This window comes from Doryrhamphus excisus, linkage group LG21 (assembly GCF_037039965.1).
Source record: "Doryrhamphus excisus strain RoL-2023G ecotype Guam linkage group LG21, RoL_Dexc_Guam_v1.1, whole genome shotgun sequence".
NCBI classification, from domain to species: Eukaryota; Metazoa; Chordata; class Actinopteri; order Syngnathiformes; family Syngnathidae; genus Doryrhamphus; species Doryrhamphus excisus.
Genome location: NC_136377.1, coordinates 6,783,456 through 6,806,355, shown reverse-complemented (window position 1 = coordinate 6,806,355; position 22,900 = coordinate 6,783,456). Strand labels below are relative to the sequence as shown.

General features: G+C 41.7%; 1 protein-coding gene across 1 annotated transcript in view; it reads right to left on the bottom strand.

The window, feature by feature from the left end:
- The window catches only part of LOC131138601 (junctional adhesion molecule 3B-like), a 41,646-nt gene that overhangs the window by 5,708 nt on the left and 13,038 nt on the right, over positions 1–22,900 (bottom strand). The window contains exons 2-4 of the mRNA XM_078787470.1: positions 1,175–1,243; positions 979–1,092; positions 476–628 (exon numbers count right to left, since the gene is read on the bottom strand). Of these exons, the coding sequence (XP_078643596.1) occupies positions 476–628; positions 979–1,092; positions 1,175–1,243 (336 nt within the window). The remainder of the gene's footprint in view (positions 1–475; positions 629–978; positions 1,093–1,174; positions 1,244–22,900) is intronic.

Sequence of the window (22,900 nt, the reverse complement as noted above, 5' to 3'; positions counted from 1 at the left end):
GATACATAGCTCGATGCTAACGATCCTGATGGGGGGCAAGGATGCTTTCAAAGTTATCTTATCCCGGAACGCTGGGATGGTTCACCATTTGGACTGGAACGGGATTTTTGACTGGTGCCAAAAAATGCCACCAAAACATGTGGCGCTTGCTTTCTTTAGCACTGCAATTCGGAGCAGATGCAGTTTCAGAGCTATCCGCTTATAGCCCAGAACATGCCTTTGCAGCTGGGTAGGTCTAGTCTGGTCACAACACATCCTCACATGTATGCCAAAGGGTTGGTGCGACCTACAACACGGTGTCATCTTACCGCATCCAAAGTGTGAATCACTGGGCAAGGTCTCTCTTTTAAGGGCAAAATAATTGTGTGTTATTATTAGGCTGAATTCAGAATGATCTCAGGCTGTCTTATTTATTTATACATCGCTCGGGAGTGGAGAACGGGATAAATCAACGGCACGGGTCGCTTGAAATTACCTCGAACGACAAGGTCAATCACAATCTCGTCAAAGGACTTCTGGTCATCCGCAGCCGTGACCTCGCAGCGATATTTGGCCGTGTCCAATCGCGTGGCGTTGGTTATCACCAACGTCGCCGGCTCTCTGATCACCGCTCGGTTGGCCAAGTCGCCTGGAAGGAGAATTCATCAGTGATGAATGAGAAATATGATCTCAGAAAAGAACTAAATTTGAAACACTTATATGCTAGGACTACGTAAAAAATCCATAGCAAAAAAACATTACAGAAAGCAGGAAGTGAACAAATGTAACAGTTACTGATTGTAAAAGTACCAGATGGAGGGGTAGGATTTAATAAGCTTTGCTTCTTCCTACTCCTTTTGGACATGTGGAACTGTGAACTGATTATGTGATGCATTCAATTGTACTCTGATTACCATTACCATTACCATTACCATTACGATTACCATCAGTGAATAAACACACAAGACACTGAAGCTGCTTTGTTTGCTCATTAGTTACCTGAAACCTTCATGTTAAAGTACACATAGCTTGGTCCCTCAGGTTTGATCTTTTTCCACTCGATTCTGGGATTGTGAGTGGAAATGGAGTCGATCAAACACGATAGTTCAACTCCTGCAGAGTAAACAGATATGATGTCACCACAAACAATAAATACAAGGCCATTTTTTTGGTGTGTTTTTGCGGCGACACTTACTGTCAAACTCATCCGTCCACGGTGAGTTGTTGTCTGTCTTCAGTACCACGGCTAATGCGCTGAAGTAGCCTGCAAAGCAAAAGAGACGCGGCGATTGCCACATCAGACTTTCAGCTTTTCACGATACTGACGATACCAGCTGACATGCGCCGCTCATTTAAAGACTCTCCTCGGGGAGACACTCGAACATATGCTCATCTGAAATTTCATAAACTCAAAGTTGGAGAAGATAAATGTCAACCCCACATCAACCGAGATGATCTTAACGTCCCGGCGCTCTTTGGCCTAGTTTTGGAACTGTTCATCTTCCATTTTTAGTTGTGTTGGTCAAACCATTGTGTGTGTGTGTGTGTGTGTGTGTGTGTGTTTGTTGAGGGTGGGGGAGTTGTTTCCATGCAGTGGATAATTGTGCACAGAGGCATGTGCTCTTTCAGGGCAAGCTCACCATGCCAGTAGTTCAACTGCCTGCCGAGCCCTCTCTTCCCTTGCTCTGTGGGCCTGATGCTGCTGCCCGTGCGGGCCTGATGGTTCAACAACACTGGCCGGGTAGAGGGCACCGCTGAATCATCCTGACAGCCATTAGTCCACAAATAAATCCATGCAAAATCTATGTCTGTTTTGGAATAATGTGAACCAAGAAACACAGTCGGGAGAGTGTAGCTCACGCTCATGAACCGTTTCAAAGTCAGGTTAAAATGTTCTGGGCGGCTCTCAGATGACGAGAGGATCAGAAAACAGCGCTCTGTTAATGACATTATGACTCGTCATCTCGTATTATTAGTAGCGGTTGACCTCTGGAGCACATTCAGTGGTCAGATGAGCAGATTACGCAATGTTGTCATAGTTTATATAGAATGTATGTAGTGTATCTTGGAAGTTATACATTAAAACTAGAAAGTGTCAATGGGATGGACATCTGAGGTACCGAATAAAGTTTAGTTGGATTACTACCGGGGCTGCACAGTGGTCGAGTGGTTAGCACGCAGACCTCACAGCTAGGAGACCCGAGTTCAATTCCACTGTGTGTAGCCAAGCCAACTTTGTGAATGTTATACTGCTTAAATGTACGTTTAAATAAAATGTCTGTTGGTGGTTAGTGCGCAGGCCTCACAGCTAGAAGACCTGAGTTCAATTCCACCCTCGGCCATCTCTGTGTGGAGTTTGCACGTTCTCCCCGTGCATGCGCAGGTTTTTTCCGGTTTCCTCCCACATTCCAAAAACATGCTAGGTTAATTGCCGACTCCAAATTGTCCATAGGTATGAATGTGAGTGTGAATGGTTGTTTGCCTATATGTGCCCTGTGATTGGCTGGCCACCAGTCCAGGGTGTACTCCGCCTCTCGCCCGAAGACAGCTGGGATAGGCTCCAGCACCCACTGCGACACTCGTCAGGATAAGCAGTAGAAAATGAATGAACGAATGAATGAATTACTGTTTTGTGGGTGAATACAGCCACAAAATATTAATATTAATAGTCAAAAAATTATGATACCATATCATGATATAGTAAAGGAAATACTGCATCTCATTCACTCTGTGAAGTTGTGGAATTGCCGTTTGTGACACACATTTTCTTGCAGGCCATTCATACTGTCTGTCAAACATTTGCAGCATTTCTTGAAATGAATTCTTTTTTTAAAAACTATTAGCCACTGGTTAATTGGCGACTCCAAATTGTCCATAGGAATGAATGTGAGTGTGAATGGTTGTTTGTCTAGATGTGCCCTGTGTTTGGCTGGCAACCAGTCCAGGGTGTACCAAAGACAGCTGGGATAGGCTCCAGCACCCCCTGGACCGTCGTGAGGAAAAGCGGTAGAAAATGAATGAATGAATGAATGAATTGATTACTACCACAACAGTAGCCTGTGTTATTATTATAGTGATTATTATTATTGTACCACATGCACAACACTGCATATCACTTATTTGAATGCGTCTTCTGAATGCAGTACAAAGGTAATACTGTCTAAGCCTGTTAACACTAACAAAGGCAGAATATCTCCAAGACCTTGGGCAAATGGACTTAGGTCTTAGGTCCTCTGCCAAAGCAGACAATCTTAAGCTGATTAGCCCACCGTCTGCGTGGAGATCATGACAAGATGACAACCTGTGTCGTGGAGACCGTACCAACCAAGATCACACCTCATTTGACAATAAGAACCTCATCAGTAATAATATGCATACTAGTTCTGGAGAGTAATAACAGGCAGGAAGAACACTCAGGTGATGAACCAGCATCTTCCATAACGCTAGGCTTATGAACCCCAACAAAGAGAGCAAGGTTTAAGGATGGAGATTGGGCGGCTGAGTCAAATACAAATCCTAGTAATTTTGTTCAAGGGTGTATTTGAGGAAATATACAGATATCCATTTATTTTATTATTTGCAAAAATATGCCTTTTTAGCCTTTTGACAAAAGCCTGTGTATGTAAAGCATGCGACCGTGCCATAGTCTGATATTGACTTTCAAATGTACTGCATGTACACTGTAACTATATACCTCATCTAAATAGACCAGGCATGCCGAGTGTTCAAAATATCAGAATATGCACACTGTAACAGAATCCAAAGATGACATTAAAAATGATTCCACGTGATTAATTTGGTGCTCTAACTTTCTACTAAACAACCAATGTGGTTTCCTCTTTGGTCTGAAAGAGCGTAGGGAGTTTTTACCCCCTGTCCTCATCCGTAATTCGGCGGGTATTAGTACAGATTAGGTGCCTAAGTGAGCTTGACGCAGAGATAAAAAGCTTGAGAGGTCCGCCATGGAAACAGCTGTCCAGGAAAAGAATATGGTCACTGAAGCCATATTTCCAGCAAATCAACAGGAAGACTCCGAACAGTCATGAGGGTGATCCCAACGGGGCATCCTTCAGGAAATGAAGTGTGCCAAGTTGGAGATCCCACCTCAAGTCGCCTTCCTTATACGGATGTTATTAAACGAATGAAATAGCCTTTTATTTATCTTATTTACATTTCTGTATCTACATGATCATGTTTTTAATTCTTTTTGACTTTGTATCGTGCACGAAACAGCCATCGCATTAATTATACATAACGTCTTTAATATGTGCAAGGGAGCGGACATGCTGTGGGTTTTCACTCGGGTTGTAGATTATTTTGCATCGAGTTACAGTGGTAATGGTAATAGTTTTATTTCATTTGAACATGCATCAGATTACAATTGAATGCATCCCATAATCAGTTCACAGTTCCACATGTCCAAAAGGAGTAGGAAGAAGCAAAGCTTATTAAATCCTACCCCTCTGTCTGGTACTTTTACAATCAGTAACTGTTACATTTTTTGCTGTGCTTTTTCTGTATTTCACCGAAATTGGGGTGGCATAGGTCCTATACCACAGGTGTCAAACTTAAGATCCGGGGGCCAGATTCGGCACACAATATTTTATTATATGGCCCTGCAAAAAGCCTGGAATTATAAAAATAAAAAATAAAAAATATACTTTTTAACTTTGTAAAAATTATCTTATTATTCAGAATTTTTTATAATAATATACAATTATTAGTATTTTATTTTGTAAATTTTTAAATTAAATTAAAATTAATAATTGTACAAATTATACAATAGTTAGTTGTATAATGAAATTACTGCTTGGAACCTGATTTTTATGGTAATGTTAATGGTTTTATTTCATTTGAACATGCATCAGATTACAATTGAATGCATCACATAATCAGTTCACAGTTCCACATGTTTAAAAGGAGTAGGAAGAAGCAAAGCTTATTAAATCCTACCCCTCCATCTGGTATCAGTAACTGTTACATTTGTTCACTTCCTGCTTTCCCTATATAGGTTTTTTTTAAAATCACATACCGAAGTACGAGGTGATATGACCATACAATGACATAATGGGTACCATAGTAACTGTCAATATAGCGATATATATAGCACATCATGACTGGTTCAAGACCAGTATTTAGCAAACATCAACTGCTTGTATTGTTTCTTGAATTGGCTCATCGTTGTGCATTTTTGAGTTCCTTACTCAATCCATTCCATAGTTTGATTCCATATACTGAAATGCTATGGCTTTTTAACGTAGTCCTAGCAGTAGATCCCTGCCTATTAGTGGTTCTGCAATCACTCCCCATATAGTCACAGAGTAGGTTTCAAAATAAAAGGTTGTTATTGCAATTCACATCACTGTAGTGGGTGATTCCATTGAGAAACTGCTGTTGTTTTTTTTAATCATGCACTATCCATATGATTTCAGTGTATTTTACAGTCACTTTGTCGCTTTAATGAAGTACCGCCCTCATTACACCCAGTCGTAATTTACTGTCTTCTATAAACGCTTAACCTTAATGTTTGAACCGTGTGAAATGTCAAAGCTGAAGTTTCATACTATCTTCAGCTCAGCAATTGCTATTCCAGCCTTTCTATTGGCACCCGAGGCATCCCGCAGGGCATTCCATTTAAAAGGCAATACCTTATCAATAGTTATGGGGTGTGTACACCGTACACGTTTCTGACTACAGACTTTATGATTCAGTATTACTTCAATACCGGTGTTATTACAGGTAATCTTCAGATAGACAATCGCTGACTCTGCAAAGTTCAGACGACTCCCAAGGAACTCGATGAAAGCTCGTAAAGTGCTGACTGTGTTTTGGAACCAACGTCTTTCCTCCCTGATCATGCCAGACTCTTCCTGACTCTTTGGAAGTAAATGTACTTCCTATTTTCAGACCAACGGTGCAATATCCCGGCCAGTAAACTTGGTATCGGATTGGTATATCTCTAATCAGGAATGCAGTGGCAAAGCAAAGCTAACCACAAAATACTTCATAATCAGCATGATGACACGCAACACATTGAGGAACTGAACATCGAACATTTGATGGGTGTCATTGTTTATTAGCATGACACCAACATGGGTCCTCAGTGACCTATATTTGTGTTTATTTCCTTTTCCTGTTAGGATGGACACAGCTGTGTGAGATTTGGCCGTCAACAAATCTGCATCAAAAGTTGTTTTTTCTTAATCCTTCTTGCTGACCTCATGATACAGCACGGAGTTTTTTTACTCTAATCTTAGTGTAATGTCCTTATAACCCCCCCTCCGACCCCTCCCTTCAGGTTTTACATCACTGAATAATACAATAGGCATAGATGAGCTGGGTTGTTCTTGATGCCGGCACTGTGCAATAAATCCCTCCTTGTTCTGTTGTTCCCCATGGGAATCTGCACCGGTTTCCTGTGGTGCCGCGTGGTGATGAATCCAGAGAGGTGAGAACGGTGTCATAAATAGAAAGGTTCAATTAAGCAACCGAGTGGTATTCCCTGTGGAGCATCTCTGCCTCGTGCATACGCAGACTATTCCCACGCCCCTTTTGGAAGCGTGAACATCAAAGTACACACACCCAGTTTCGCTAAAGTCAACCAGTTGCTGCTTGCTTTCACACTCCTGGCATTGCGAGCGCTGCTTCCTCCGCCCTTTTATCTGCACTCAAACGCTTTGCTGTTGTGACCAAATATGGAGCAGTGTGGGTTTTTTATTATGTTTTAATCCACTATATTACTCATCCAGCTGAGTAGAGTCAGTTCAATAGATGTACACAGAAGATTAATTTCCTCCACTTGTCCCACAAAAATCAGTGTTCATGTCACAGGAACACCCTTTGACAGTTCCCTGACGACCCTGTCGTTTGAAGCGCTCGCATCTCCAAGGCCGTGTCCTACGATTGATATTTTTTTTTTATTAATGACAACATGACATACTACACGTGTCTAAAAATGTCTGTCCTTGTTTGAGGATATCAAAGGGCAGGGGAGGTTTTGCCACCTTTTCGAAAGAGAGCATGTGCATCCACGCACATGTTGCAAGCCGGGTGCATGCACCATGCATATAAACACATGCGGCGCATGCATCGCATACCCCTTCCCTGATTATTCATTCGGCAACACACTCCAGAGTTAACCCCTAACAGGTCCTTAAAATGTACTTCACTTACTAGTGTAATAAGTACTTTCATGTGTTGCACGGTGGTCGAGTGGTTAGCGCGCAGGCCTCACAGCTAGGACACCTGAGTTCTGTGTGGAGTTTGCATGTTCTCCCCGTGCATGCGTGGGTTTTCTCCGGGTACTCCGGTTTCCTCCCACATTCCAAAAACATGCTAGGTTAATTGGCGACTCCAAATTGTCCATAGGTATGAATGTGAGTGTGAATGTTTGTCTATATGTGCCCTGTGATTGGCTGGCCACCAGTCCAGGGTGTAGAAGACAGCTGGGGTAGGCTCCAGCACCCCCCTGCGACCCTTGTGAGGATAAGCGGTAGAAAATGAATGAATGAATGTAGTAGTTAGAGCATAGATAACCTGTTTCCGACTTCTAAATATCACACATAAACATTATTAGAGACCTCTGGACATGAAATAACACCCCTACAGTCATCCTTTACACTCGTATTACCGAACATAGTACACATAATCACATAAAAATAAGTCATTTAAGACAACCTGCCAACCTTAAAGAAGATAAAATTGATTTGAAAAGCACTGTTTAGGGACACCCTGCATCCAAAAAAACAAAAACAAACCCACATCTCTAGTAATATTAGAAGTGAGTTTTATTAATCACAAATAAAGTGGTTCTAGAATGCACTAATAATCCCCAGCTACCGGTCCAGGGTGTACCCCACCTCTCGCCCGAAGACAGCTGGGATAGGCTCCAGCACCCCCTGCGACCCTCATGAGGAAAAGCAGTAGAAAATGAATGAATGGATGAATGTACTTATTACACTAAAGAAACATGTATGGACCCTTGGAGTGAAATAATAAATAATTGATATTTTAATTGTCATTGATCCTGTGATGCGTGAATATATCAGCCCTGAATGGGATTGTCCTTGTGGGGCTCATAGCAACTATCCGTTCCATTTAGAGAATTTCTATACTATAAGTACACACCACACCTTGAGGGCGAATGTTCTCCTACAAACTATTTTACACTTTTTGACACTGCATTACATGACTGCTCAGTTTATGGAGCACAAAAGGTGAATGCAGGCCTCGAGCAACTGGATGACCAAAGTTGAAAAGAGGGTAGGATGAAACTGAGGGGTGGGGGGGTGGGAGGGAGTTAGGGAGCATAAAAAAAAATAAAAAAAGTCATACTGTGGCACTGTCAGCAGTTAGTATGAAGTGATAATGAAATAGCCTTCATGCTGACGACTCAAAACAATTGATTTGTCATTAAGTATTTTGTCTCTAATTCATGCTAAATTTGTGAACAATTACTAAAATGATCCTTCAAAAAAAAGACGCATGAGTAAGTGAGCAAAATGTAAAAAGTTAAGTCGTTCCCTGAAAAGTCGCTAATTGCTTTATACGGTCGTCCATGTTTTGTGGTTGAATATGGTCTCTTATTAGTAAAAATAATGCATATTAAGCAAATTGTATGTATTCATTGCACACATTTCAAGCATAAAAATGGCCAAATAAAGAAAAATATATGGTGTAATACAATCAGAGTAATACAGTCATACAGTCAAGAGCAAGTTAGCAGTGTAGAGAGTGGCCGACAGCAGCTCCTGTGGGAACATTCACTGTGTTCTCTGCTTGTTAACTCATTCAATCCCAGCCAATTTTGAAAACCCGTCCGTCCCTCTCACTACCGGCCATTTTTGATGTTTTTTGACAGATTTTTCAAAGCACACAGAAAGATCAGACACTCGTCTTTCAGCAGAAAAAATAAGTTTCTTCCTTTTTCCGTTCTTTAGTAATCAGCAGTAAATCATAGCTAAGTTTCTGCAAACATGCTGCAGGAAAAGCGGTAGAAAATGAATGAATGAATGAATGAATGTCTTTGGTAGCAAATGAATTAATAAGGCGATTGTGTAGAGTAGTAGTATTGCTAGTACACTGGTCTGTCGGTGTCAGTAAAGTCACCAGGGAGTACTTTGTCAATGCCTAAATATTTATGTCTAAGACACCTTACTTTCTATTATAAAACACAAGTGCTCTCACTACGAATATATATTTCATTTGTTAATAATGCATCCTATTTGACAACCCAATTATGTCGACCAACTCAGTAAGTCAAACAGGTTCTTGCTATTACTTAAAAAGTGCCCACTTAAGTCGATATACATGGTCAAAAGCTATTATTATTATTATTATGAAAAATGTCTCGTCGCGCTGCATTACAATGTGCACACAGTCAACAAATCGACGTCACTGTCATGACAGCCATTGATGAAAGCCTGACAAATGAATTCATCAATGTCACACGGGGCTTACCGCCTCCTGTGGTCGTAGGACTTGAGACAGGATCCCACCTGTTCAAGTCTCTGTGGGAGAAAGTGAGCGAGACCTCACTCTTCCTCCATGTAAATAGTAACCTTGTGACACGACAACAGCTACGGGGGGAAGATTTAAGGGCTGAGCTGGCAAAGAGAATGACCCCGGTGAGTATTTACCCCAGGTTGTATTGTCACAGCTGTGGTCTTCTTGTGTTCAACTTTCTTCTACACCTATTTTAACCTGTCAGTAGCTTGGAGCTCATTTTGAAAATCCAAAGGCTCAATTAAAACTTTGCATGTGGATGAGAGACCAAAACAGGTAGTAAAATACAACTTTTAGCATAATGAACCAGACAGGGGGTGAAGCACGGTGGTTGAGTGGTTAGCGTGCAGACCTCACAGCGAGGAGACTCGAGTTCAATCCCACCCTCGGCCATCTCTGTGTGGGTTTTCTCTGAGTACTCGGGTTTCCTCCCACATTCCAAAAACATGCTAGGTTAATTGGCGACTCCAAATTGTCCATAGGTATGAATGTGAGTGTGAATGGTTGTTTGTCTATATGTGCCCCTGTGATTGGCTGGCGACCAGTCTAGGGTGTACCGAAGACAGCTGGGATCGGCTCCAGCACCCACCATGACACTCGTCAGGATAAGCGGTAGAAAATGAATGAATGAATGAATTACTGTTTTGTGGTTGAATACAGCCACAAAATATATTAATATTAATAGTCCAAAAATTATGATACCATATCATGATATAGTAAATATATAGTTACATATAGTAGATATAGTTCACTCTGTGAAGTTGTGGAATTGCCGTTTGCGACACGTATTTTTTTGCAGGCCATTCATACTGTCTGTCAAACATTTGCAGCATTTCTTAAAATTAATTCTTTATTTTAAGACTATTAGCCACTGGTTAATTGGCGACTCCAAATTGTCCATAGGTATGAATTTAAGTGTGAATGGTTGTTTGTCTATATGTGCCCTGTGATTGGCTGGCGACCATGCGCTCAAAGCAAGCTGGGATAGGCTCCAGCAACCCCCGCAACCCTTGTGAGGATAAACGGTAGAAAATGAATGCTTCTTTATTTTTAGACTACGAGCCACTAGTTAATTGGCGACTCCAAATTGTCCATAAGTATGAATTAGAGTGTGAATGGTTGTTTGTCTATATGTGCCCTGTCATTGGCTGGCGTCAACAAGTAATTTGCATCAACAAGTAATTCACATGCCGTCTATGTTATCCAGGTGTTGACTCACAAGGTGCTGCTTTCCCCCACCAGGCCTCCTTGTGTATTCATTTATGCTGCATTTACATGCAACATTACCGCAGGCTGGTTGAGGCCAGGCCAGCCCGCTTGCCTTACTGCTGGTGAGCCCTCTGATGGCGACGGGGTCAAATACTCGGCCGTAGCCAATGAGGTAAGTAGAGGGGGGAGGCGATGGTGTCACTGAATGCCTGGGAACCTGTCACTTTGTGTCAGTGTTAGTGTCTGTATGTGGCCCACTCCCACTTTGACTTCCAGCAATTACGAGCGCACGAGCGTGGACACTGAGAAGGAAACTTTTACACTTTTGCCATGCATATCATGCACAGCTTGTTATTATTTAAGAAATATGTATAATGTGGATATGTACGTATATGAAAAGCTACATACTCACAAGGTCACTTTACTGAGCACCTTCAGCCCCCATGATGAAGAATTAATACATTTTATGGGTGTTTTTGCTTTTTTTGTTGTTTTTGCTCGATTCCAAAACACGTCGAGGCGGTCATCTGGGGCTCAAACAAGGGGGGACGTTTGCATACACTTGATATTCAGTGTTTCATAATTGTTTCAATCCCACATCCTTTATTCATGTCTGTAACCTGTGAGGCGTCTTTGTCATAACCTACACACGCTCAGATATTTGTCTTTTTGCACAGTTGTGCGTCGTTTTTCTGTCCTTGTTAGACCCAGTTTGTGCTGCTCTCCTTCGGGAGTAGTTACAAGCATGGTAAGAGATTTTAGTTGAGATTTTTAGATGGGTTTTCTAATTATCTATTAGCCTAATAAAAATGATTAACTAGGATTAGCAGCCATTTTGGTCCTATTCAGTAAAATATACATTACGGCACATACTGGAGATTTATAGATAAACACTTGCACACGATTTACACTGTAGATCCTCACTGAAAATTAGCCTTGTTGAGCTAATAGCTGACGTTCTTATGATGTGGATGTATAACTTTCGTATATTGGTTCAAGCGTCGTGTACCAGCTACTGTAGCAACACAAATGCAACCACGCTGTCCCCCATGTACAGTGTACAGGTTTTCTTTCTTTTTTTTATGCCGCTTGTCCTCACTGGAGTCGCGGGTTCCGACGTGTATATAAGGTAAAAATAAAATTCTGATCTAAAATTCTGAATCTGATGCATATCTTAAATCCATGAACAACTTCACAAACTGTTCAAACTCTATTTCAATTTTTGCGAAAATTGATTTTCACAGAATGATCTTCAATGACAAAATGAACCATTTAGCAAGTCATGTGAAGCATCTTGCTGTGTGGAGCTTATCAGATCCTGGATGCTGTATAAAAATAGTAGCGCTGTCACACTGCTTCACATGGTTTCCTGCAGCCAAGAACACCAATAGAGACCTTTGTTTTGTGACACAGTTCCAGACCGGAGGAGTGAATGAGTGCTTAATTAAACAGAACAATGCTTAAACGGGTATTCGGACCCGTCCAACAATGGCCATGTACGATAAAAACTTTATTTACAGACCAACAAATCCAGCCATGAGCGGTATTAAATATAGTTACATTTAATATTCATGTAACACTGTGCTGCTGAAATGCTGCTTTATTGATAAAGTTATTTTGCTAGTCGTCTAGTCCGGTTTTATCGCTAATTAGGAACTCTTCATGAGAGCAGGTCAGCATAAGCCAAGCTATACTATATATAGACGATCATCACCAGAGAGGAGCCCCCACAGACTGCTAATTGGGATCCGTAGGAAGCGTAAAGTTTAAAGCCTCCACGGTGTTGCTGATAAATTTAATGATTAAAATAATTGGCTGTTTATTTTTCATGACCGGATCTGCTGCTTGGACGACCGCATGAATTGGGGAGCCCCGTGGTATAAACGTAACGTAACGGGAGGGGTCGGGTGGGAATAATTCAACTCTCAGACACAGTTTCTTTAAGCTGCAGTCAAAGTTGGATTTCACGCTTGATTCAGGGGGGGGGGGGGGGGGCGCAACCAGGAAAAATGTGTACTAAATCACGCCGCACTGAAGGCCAGAATTAGCTCCTCGCCACACTGCACAGATGGCATCACCCGCGCTCATTACAAATGCTTCACATTCTTGTCCTGGCTGCCCGACCCCTTTTTTTTTTAATCCTAATTAGGAATGCAATTTCCACGCGGGCCTTTTTTTCAGCATGATGAAAATAAATGTTTGTGTGACTACCGCATAGGATTACGGGTAACATTGCATCACTCCAAATTTTCACTGATTGGTATGGCATTGTAAACAGATCCCAAGAACACTGTTTATTGTTTATATTTATAATGAACTGCCTACAGATGCCTTCATGGAGATAAATAGTCGGATAATGTTCTGCAGCAAAATCTCCCGTCCAAAGCCAATTTTACCAACTACCGACAAACACATTCTTGACTACCGGCGCGTCACGGAACGAATTCAACAATTCCCGTGCAGCATCATAAAGGTCTGGCAGATTTAACATCCGAAAAGAAAACAATTCACAATATTAATGTGGGTTTTTTCGTTTAGCCCAGCATTTTTTTTTTCCTTCCAACTAATAATGCCCTGTTTGGTCGGGACACTGACACAGCGGTTGGGGGGGGTCGGATTGCTGAGCCTCTCTGCAGAGATCAGCGTTCGGAGTGCACGGACAGTGGACAGCGGACACAGCTCCGATGAGCCAACGCTCAACTGACAACTGAACAATAACGCCACGGCACACAACAGAGACATGTTGACTTAGCGGGCCCAAAAGGTTTAATCTGCCTCACTTCCTGCGCGCTTGAAGGACACACTGAAGGCTGAATTGAAAAAGTGCTTGTTTGTGATGTAGCCATTTGGGGACACACACAACAACTTTTCACACAAATGTGCTGAATCTTGATTCTGTATGCATTAGTTGTGTATACATCCAATACTTTTTGGAGTAAGCAAACAAGCATTACCTTTAAGACCACAGCCTTTAAAAGCCAAAATCTTGTTAAATGTGGATTCAGGCTGCACGGTGTATAAGTGGTGTGCACTCAGGCCTCACAGCTAGGAGACCCGTGTTCATTTCCACCCTCGGGCCATCTCTGTGTGAAGTTTGCACCGTCCTACCCCTCCATCTGGTTCTTTTACAATCAGTAACTGTTACATTTGTTCACTTCCTGCTTTCCTAATATAATTTAAGTTATTATTAATAGTATTTTTAGGCTGCACAGCGATCGAATAGTTAGCGCGCAGACCTCACAGCTAGAAGACCAGGGTTCAATTCCACCCTCGGGCCATCTCTGTGTGGAGTTTGCACCATCCTACCCCTCCATCTGGTTCTTTTACAATCAGTAACTGTTACATTTGTTCACTTCCTGCTTTCCTAATATAATTTAAGTTATTATTAATAGTATTTTTAGGCTGCACAGCGATCGAGTAGTTAGCGCGCAGACCTCACAGCTAGAAGACCAGGGTTCAATTCCACCCTCGGGCCATCTCTGTGTGGAGTTTGCACCGTCCTACCCCTCCATCTGGTTCTTTTAAAATCAGTAACTGTTACATTTGTTCACTTCCTGCTTTCCTAATGTAATTAAAGTTATTATTAATATTATTTTTAGGCTGCACAGCGGACGAGTGGTTAGCGCGCAGACCTCACAGCTAGGAAAACCGTGTTCAATTCCACCCTCGCCCATCTCTGTGTGGAGTTTGCACCGTCCTACCCCTCCATCTGGTTCTTTTACAATCAGTAACTGTTATATTTGTTCACTTCCTGCTTTCCTAATATAATTTAAGTTATTATTAATATTATTTTTAGGCTGCACAGCGGACTAGTGGTTATCGCGCAGACCTCACAGCGAGGACACCGGTGTTCAATTCCACCCTCGGCCATCTCTGTGTGGAGTTTGCATGTTCTCCCCGTGCACGCGCGGGTTTTCTCCGGGTACTCAGGTTTCCTCCCACATTCCAAAAACATGCTAGGTTAATTGGCCACTCCAAATTGTCTATATATTTGTCTATATGTGCCCTGTGATTGGCTCTCGCCCGAAGACAGCTGGGATAGGCTCCAGCACCCTCCGCGACCCTAATGAGGATAAGTGGTAGAAAATGAATGAATGTTTCACTGTGCTTTTATTTGTCTTCCCAGTTGACCTGACAAATGTACACCACCCACCTTGTGTTGACGTTCCTTTGATTCTTATTGTCGTGAGAATGAAAAATAGTTCATCAAATGTGGAGTCAACCGACGATAGCTTGTCACAGGCTACGTTTATCTATGCCAGTGTGTCCGACCGCAATCTTCTTCAACTTTCGGGCATCTTTGTTTACACATTTTGCCTTATTACTGTACTTACTCAACATGAAACTATGTTTAACCTTTTCATCACTTATTTTTATTTATTTATCAGGGATGGGTCGATCGATTTCATGTGATCGGCATATGCTGATAAATGCCTTTCAACGCCGATCACAAAACCTATTTACTAACATATGTTTTTGTCTGAACGATTACCTGAAACAAATTGATATCAAAGTTTCCTTTACAATGTGACGTTCTTGTCATGTTTGTGAGAAAACAAGCGGATCAGCACAGCCGAGAATAGAGTTGAATGGGTCAAACAAAAGATTGTGGAGGCAAACAGCCCTACTTGTTGTGTAATGTTGTGGGAAGCACATCTGAGCACTTTCAGTGTTCCTTACTAAGCACTCGGGAGAAGTGAGAGGAGTGAAGAATGGGAGGTCACCAAAAAACGACTAACTGCGTGGGATGACTGGCCACAGGTGACGTGAGCTTTGACAGGCAGGCGTGGTTTCCGAGGCCGAGGGTCATTTCGAGCTCCCACTTTGTCAACTCATGACTGTAAATGGACAAAGGGTGTAGAAATTCCCAAAGCGGCAACTTTTTCTTCAGCATAACATCCAGAAAAAGCAATAAAAGCGATCTGAGATACACAACTTCGACTAATGACTTACTCATCTCAAAAGACAGCTGCTCTTGAACATTTTTCAGATTTGATTGAGATATCAAAATGGGGCGTCCCGAGAGAGCAGGCGCCTCAGACAGCAAGTGTGCATACAAATGCCGACGTGGGCCTTCAATATTAAATAGTTTGTGCAGGCTTGCTGAGTTGTGGGACAGGGAATGTAACTTCAACAACAGCTGGGGAGGGAAACCATCTGAGGCCTCCATTGCCGCACACCAACCCCCCCCCCGGAAAGCCACCCCTCATGGAGCCATGCTTCCATCACCTGCTCCGAGTGGAATCCGTGATGGGTTTCCGTGGGAAATACCAGACTCAACAAGCATGAGACAAACCCAAGTGCCACCCAGTCGGTCTTCCCGTCTGTGACGTGAACCGTGTCGCCATGTGTACACTTTGACAAGAAGCACTGTTTACAACAAAGTGGTCAGGGAAACAATGGACACGTTACACGACCAAAATAAGAGGACAGCTGGCAACCCTGGTATGTGTCGTGTGAATCATGTGCTACCCTGGAAATTTGGGGTAGAAAAAGTAGTTCCACCTTTATGGAATCACGGAATTGGCCGGAATTGTTAAAAAGCGTAATCTTACAGAAATTGACATGAGAATGAAATGCTGTTATTGTGAGGACAAGGAATGTTTGTGAGGGGAAGTATTTCCTCGGTGGACCACTCAACCGTGGCAGAATATGATCACAAACACAAGGCCGCCACCCCCTTTCATTTTTATTCACATACCCCACTATGGGAACAGGACTGCAGACATAAATGAAAGGGTTTTTTTGAATTTCATTAACAGACATTTTATTCATTCATTTTCTTCAAGAGGGTACCAGCTGTCTTTAGGCGAGATGCGGGGGTACACCCGGACTGGTCGCTAGCCAATCACAGGGCACATATAGACAAACAACCATTCACACTCAATGTACATTCATACCTATGGACAATTTGGAGTCGCCAATTAACCTAGCATGTTTTTGGAATGTGGGAGGAAACCGGAGTACCCGGAGAAATCCCACGCATGCACGGGGAGAACATGCTAACTCCACACAGATATGGCCGAGGGTGGAATTGAACTCGGGTCTCCTAGCTGTGAGGTCTGCGCGGTAACCACTCGACCGCCGTGCAGCCCGGTAATAAAATAATTTTTCACATTTAAAAAATGTAATAAAAATATGTAAACTAATAGTATTTTTTTAAATTATTATATGTATATACAATGTCAGTGTTTTTTGTACATTTATTTTTGGCAATATTCATTAATTCATTCATTCATTTTCTACCGCTTATCCTCATGAGGGTCACGGGGGTGCTGGAGCCTATCCCAGCTGTCTTCTACATCCTGGACTGGTGGCCAGCCAATCACAGGGCACATATAGACAAACCATTCACACTCACATTCATACCGCCAATTAACCGAGCATGTTTTTGGAATGTGGGAGGAAACCGGAAAAAACCCGCGCATGCACAGAGAGAACATGCAAACTCCACACAGAGATGGCCGAGGGTGGAATTGAACTCGGGTCTTCTAGCTGTGAGGCCTGCACACTAACCACCAACAGACATTTTATCTAAACATAAATTTAAGCAGTATAACATGCACAAAGTTGGCTTGGCTATTCTAAAAATAAAAATAGTAAAAGCATTAGTCACATAGCGCGGAATATTCTATGAATCAGTTAACTAATCAGGCTGATGGCCCCGGCAAGGCGTATTCAGACTGCAGAGAATTCTTTGGGAGTGTGTTCAACAGACCCATCCCTGATTAGCTATGACGAGCACCGAATAGCAAAAAGCCAAGCTCAATCTTCTGAGAGGCATCAGTGACTTCAGCTGTGACTTGGGCCTTCAGTTTGGGCCGCCCCCCCCTTCCCCCTTCCCCCCCAGCAGCCCCGTCTGAGCAGCTGATTGAACATCGCCACAATCAAGCTCACCCAAAGGACGTGGTACACCGATGCAAACATGCAAACAGATTCCTGATACAAGCTGCATGGAAACCTTTTAAGGGACGCCTATCAGTGGCAAAAAAAGCAAAGAAAAGGTCATCCACTTGTTTATTTTCTATTCCGCTTGCCCCTCGTTAGGGTGGCGGGTCTCGCGGGGCCTCATGAAATACAGCACAGTATCACTGCTCCACCTAAAAGCGGCACGGGTGAAAGGAAAACCCAGGAACTCTCTTAGTCACACACGCATCATCTGTCTTTAACCGTTCGACTACGTCCGTGTCCAAAGTGGTCATTTTGGGCCTGCAGGACTTAATTTCGAGGCATATTTGAAAAATAAATTGAATTCACTTTTAACTCATTCAATCCCAAAGACGTATTTATATATTTTTAGAATCCCGAATGCCCATTTTTTTTATGCGACAGGCAAAAAGAGGTGATGATGCAACTCTCCACTAATGCATTAACATTTCAGAGCACTTTTAAGCCATAAAAATGGCCACAAGGTGGCAGAAGTGCGAAATGTGAAAATTGTAAATTATTCATGGAGTTATATTTGTAAATATTTTTTTTTCATGTAAAACACTTTTTTGTGTTGTTTGTGTTGGTATAGATGCTTAGATATTTCAGCGGTCACAAAATATATGAGCTGTTTTTCTCCTTTTTTTTTTAGTCAGGAGCTGCTATTTTCCTGAAACTTAGTTTTGTTCTAAAAAACAAAAAAGGGTAAAAACTTTTTTTCTGATGAAAGACAGAAATCTAATCTTTGGTCGGGTCCATGTACCATAGATCACAATAATCTGTGTCAAAATTGTTTTAGATGGCCGGTACTGAAGGGGTTGTGTTTGTATTATTTATAATGCATTTATTAGTTCATTCATTCATTTATTTTCTACCACTTTTTCCTTACAAGGGTCGCGGGGGTGCTGGAGCCTATCCCAGCTGTCTTCGGGCGAGAGGCGGGGTACACCCTGGACTGGTCGCCAGCCAATCACAGGGCACATATAGGCAAACAACCATTCACACTCACATTCATATCTATGGACAATTTGGAGTGGCCAATTAACCTAGCATGTTTTTGGAATGTGGGAGGAAACCGGAGTACCTGGAGAAAACCCACACATGCACGGGGAGAACATGCAAACTCCACACAGAGTGGCCGAGGGTGGAATTGAACCCTGGTCTCCTAGCTGTGAGGTCTGCGCGCATTTATTAGTTAATTGTCCCAATAAATGATTTATTAGATTACTATTCATGCAGATACAGAATTTCCAAATGAGCACGCAGATTCACAATCTGCCATAAACAAAAGGATCTTCACGTTAATCTGATAAGATCCACTCAATTGTACAAGACAAATGGGATTTTCCATTTCAGCTTCTGACCCAGCAAATTTGACAGCGATTCTAAGTGTTTGAACAAGGATTTTCCATGTCCATGTAAAGTGCTGCACTCTGGCTTAGATTGGGATAGCACTTGCTTTCATGTTACAGCCTCGAAGCCGACGATGCACATAGCAAATTTGGCACAATAAATAAGTCATCATTATTCCTAACTGTCAACAAGTTCAGTGCCAACTGGATCATAAAAAAAATCATTAAAATCGTATGAGATGAGAAACAAAGTTTTAGAATTACATATACAGTTGTCCTTTGCTAACGTCCATTGCATTTTTTTTTAAAACATGGATTAATAAATGTTTACTGTTTCTTGGTTGACTGCATTGGTTAAAAAAAAAGCGATATGTAATATTCTTGTCATTAGGCGTCAGTAATGTTACATTGATGAGACATGACATTAGATGAGATTATCTTCACACTGCATGGAGTCAGCCATGGCATGCCTGAGATGAAGGTGCAAAAAGTTCAAGCATTAAAAGTTAAAGCAAAGCCCGTCTCAGTGATCCTGTAGCCTGCCAATGCAGCTGAACAATAAAAACAAAAAAAAGATTGTGATAAGACTGTAAAGGTGACTATAGGGGTGTTATTTTGTGTCTACAGGGCTCTAATACTGGAAAAAAGCTGTATTAGAAAGCCTGTAACTATAAAAATATTTAATTTATTAATATTTAATCCTGGGCGGCACGGCGGTCTAGTGGTTAGCACACAGATCTCAAAGCTAGGAGGACCAGGGTTCGATTCCACCCTCGGCCATCTGTGTGGAGTTTGCTTGTTCTCCCCGTGCATGCGTGGCTTTTCTCCGGGTACTCCGGTTTCCTCCCACATTCCAAAAACATGCTAGGTTAATTGGCGACTCCAAATTGTCCATAGGTATGAATGTGAGTGTGAATGGTTGTTTGTCTATATGTGCCCTGTGATTGGCTGGCCACCAGTCCAGGGTGTACCCTGCCTCTCATGAGGAAAAGCGGTAGAAAATGAATGAATGAATGAATATTTAATCCTACTTGGCGGAAATTGACTTATCACTGGTCTGGAACCAATTAACTAATTAACCAATGACTATATTACTAGTTGTTAAACTACTGACTGTGACATAAATGTAACCTACACTTTTAAACGACAGTGTTTTTTTTATGTTGCTGTATCCATTAAAGAGGAAACAGCAAAGATTAAAATGAGCTCATTTTGAGAATGACTCAACAGGAAATGAGGTTTAATGTTTAGGACAATTAAACACAAAAATAAAGCAGGAAAACGTTCAGGAAATCCCATTACACAAATGGGCTATAGAATATTCACAGTTTGAGGACTGCTTCCTTCTTCCTGCTTTTCCACTTATAAGTATATACGGTATAAATGGTGTCATCTTCAGTTCTCTATTGACGGTGATGACGAATGATAAACACAGGCTGGTGAAATCCACCCAAATAGCTGCCCCCTTCACTTTTGGTTTCTATGACACAGAGCGCAAGCAGACCCACATGCAAAGCCCCGCATTCTATTGGAGCTCAGACAGAGGCCAGCCACCATGCTACAAACGCGTCGCCTATGTCTGGCATCCTGACAACTATTTGAGGCACTTACTTACCCCAAAGTATGCCCTCACACACACACACACACACACACACACACACACACAAAACACATGTGGCAACAGCCCTGCATGTCCTGCATTTGAGCTTCTCCTCGTGCATGACTCCCAGCAAAGACTTAAAAAGCACAGGGACCATGAGGACACAGGTGATGTTTTCTGACACAATCAGGAAAATCCATTCATGTGGTTATAAAGTAAACAATATCATCTCTCTTATTCAACAAGCCTCTGACCAGCACTGATTTGAGGGGTTGGCATGTTCTTCATATGCTCCATATCCATATCGCCATAATGATATAATACAATAAAGCCTCCATCGGTTCAGTGTTTATTCAAAGTAAGCCTACATATCTGGTATTTGTAACAGGTACAATTTGAAAAAAGATTTGAACTTGTATATGTTTTGTGGCTCCAGACCATTTTTTTACTGGGGGGGCTTAAAGGGGGCTTCACGGCAGTAAAGTGGTTGGCACGCAGACCTCACAGTTAGGACACCCGAGTTCAATCCCACCCTCGGCCATCTCTGTGTGGAGTTTGCATGTTCTCTCCGGGTACTCCGGTTTCCTCCCACATTCCAAAAACATGCTAGGTTAATTGGCGACTCCAAATTGTCCATGAATTAATGAATATTGCCAAAAAATAAATATACATTATATATATATATATATATATATATATTATATTATATTATATTATATTATATTATATTATATTATATTATATTATATTATATTATATTATATTATATTATATTATATTATATTATATATTATAATTTTTAACTAACTTAAATATTAATTTGGATGTATTTCTTAATTTCTATTGGTTTACATATTTAATAATTTTTTTTAAATATGAAAAATAACTTTAGTACTGGGCAGCACGGTGGACAAGTGGTTAGCGTGCAGGCATCACAGCTAGGAGACCCGAGTCAATCCCACCCTCGGCCATCTCTGTGTGGAGTTTGCATGTTCTCCCCGTGCATGCGTGGGTTTTCTCCGGGTACTCCAGTGTCCTCCCACATTCCAAAAACATTCATTCATTCATTCATTCATTTTCTACCGCTTATCCTCATGAGGGTCGCGGGGGTGCTGGAGCCTATCCCAGCTGTCTTCGTGCGAGAGGCGGAGTACACCCTAGACTGGTCGCCAGCCAATCACAGGGCACAACCATTCACACTCACATTCATACCTATGGACAATTTGGAGTCGCCAATTAACCTAGCATGTTTTTGGAATGTGGGAGGAAACCGGAATACCCGGGGAAAACCCACGCATGCACGGGGAGAACATGCAAACTCCACACAGAAATGGCCGAGGGTGGAATTGAACCCTGGTCTCCTAGCTGTGAGGTTTGCGCGCTAACCACGAGACCAGGGGTGGGCAAACTACGGCCCGAGGGCCACATCCGGCCCGCCAAGTGTTTGAATACGGCCCACCCAATCTTTCCAAAGCATTTAAACTCAACATACAACCTGGCATCATGGCCTGAGCCAACCTTTTGATGGTTTTATCAATTTCGTTTTTTGACATGGTCTGTTGTTTACAAAGTGCTCCTGAAAAAAGGGACACAAGCACATAATAATAATAATAATTATTATTATTATTAGATTATTATAATTATTATTAGAACTATTATGATTATTACAATTATTATATTAATGCTAATTATTATATTAATTATATATAATATTATTGTTATATTTGCATATTTTACATAATATTAATATGATAATAATTATTTTAATTTTATTGTAATTATTATAATATTTTATTATTTTTAAAATATTTAAATATAAATATAAAATAATAAATAATAATAGTAGATTGCATGACAATTTTACAGATACAATAATACCAGGTGGACTGTTACGTGTAAAATATATAGTCTGCCCCCCCCCCGTAAATTTTGTCATATCAATGCGGCCCGCGAGTCAAAAAGTTTGCCCACCCCTGCACTAGACCGCCATGCAGCCCATTCCAAAAACATGCTAGGTTAATTGGCGACTCCAAATTGTCCATAGGTATGAATGTGAGTGTGAATGGTTGTTTGTCTATATGTGCCCTGTGATTGGCTTGCGACCAGTCCAGGGTATACCCTGCCTCTCGCCCTAAGACAGCTGGGATAGGCTCCAGCACCCCTGCGACCCTCGTGAGGATAAGTGGTAGAAAATGAATCAATATTTTGATGCTGAAGGTTGCCAACTCGTTCCTTAGAACAAGAACAGAACAAAAAGATGAACTGTATTTGAATCAAACACCCACACACAATAACACAGTTAACCGTCACTAATAACTCATTTGGATGA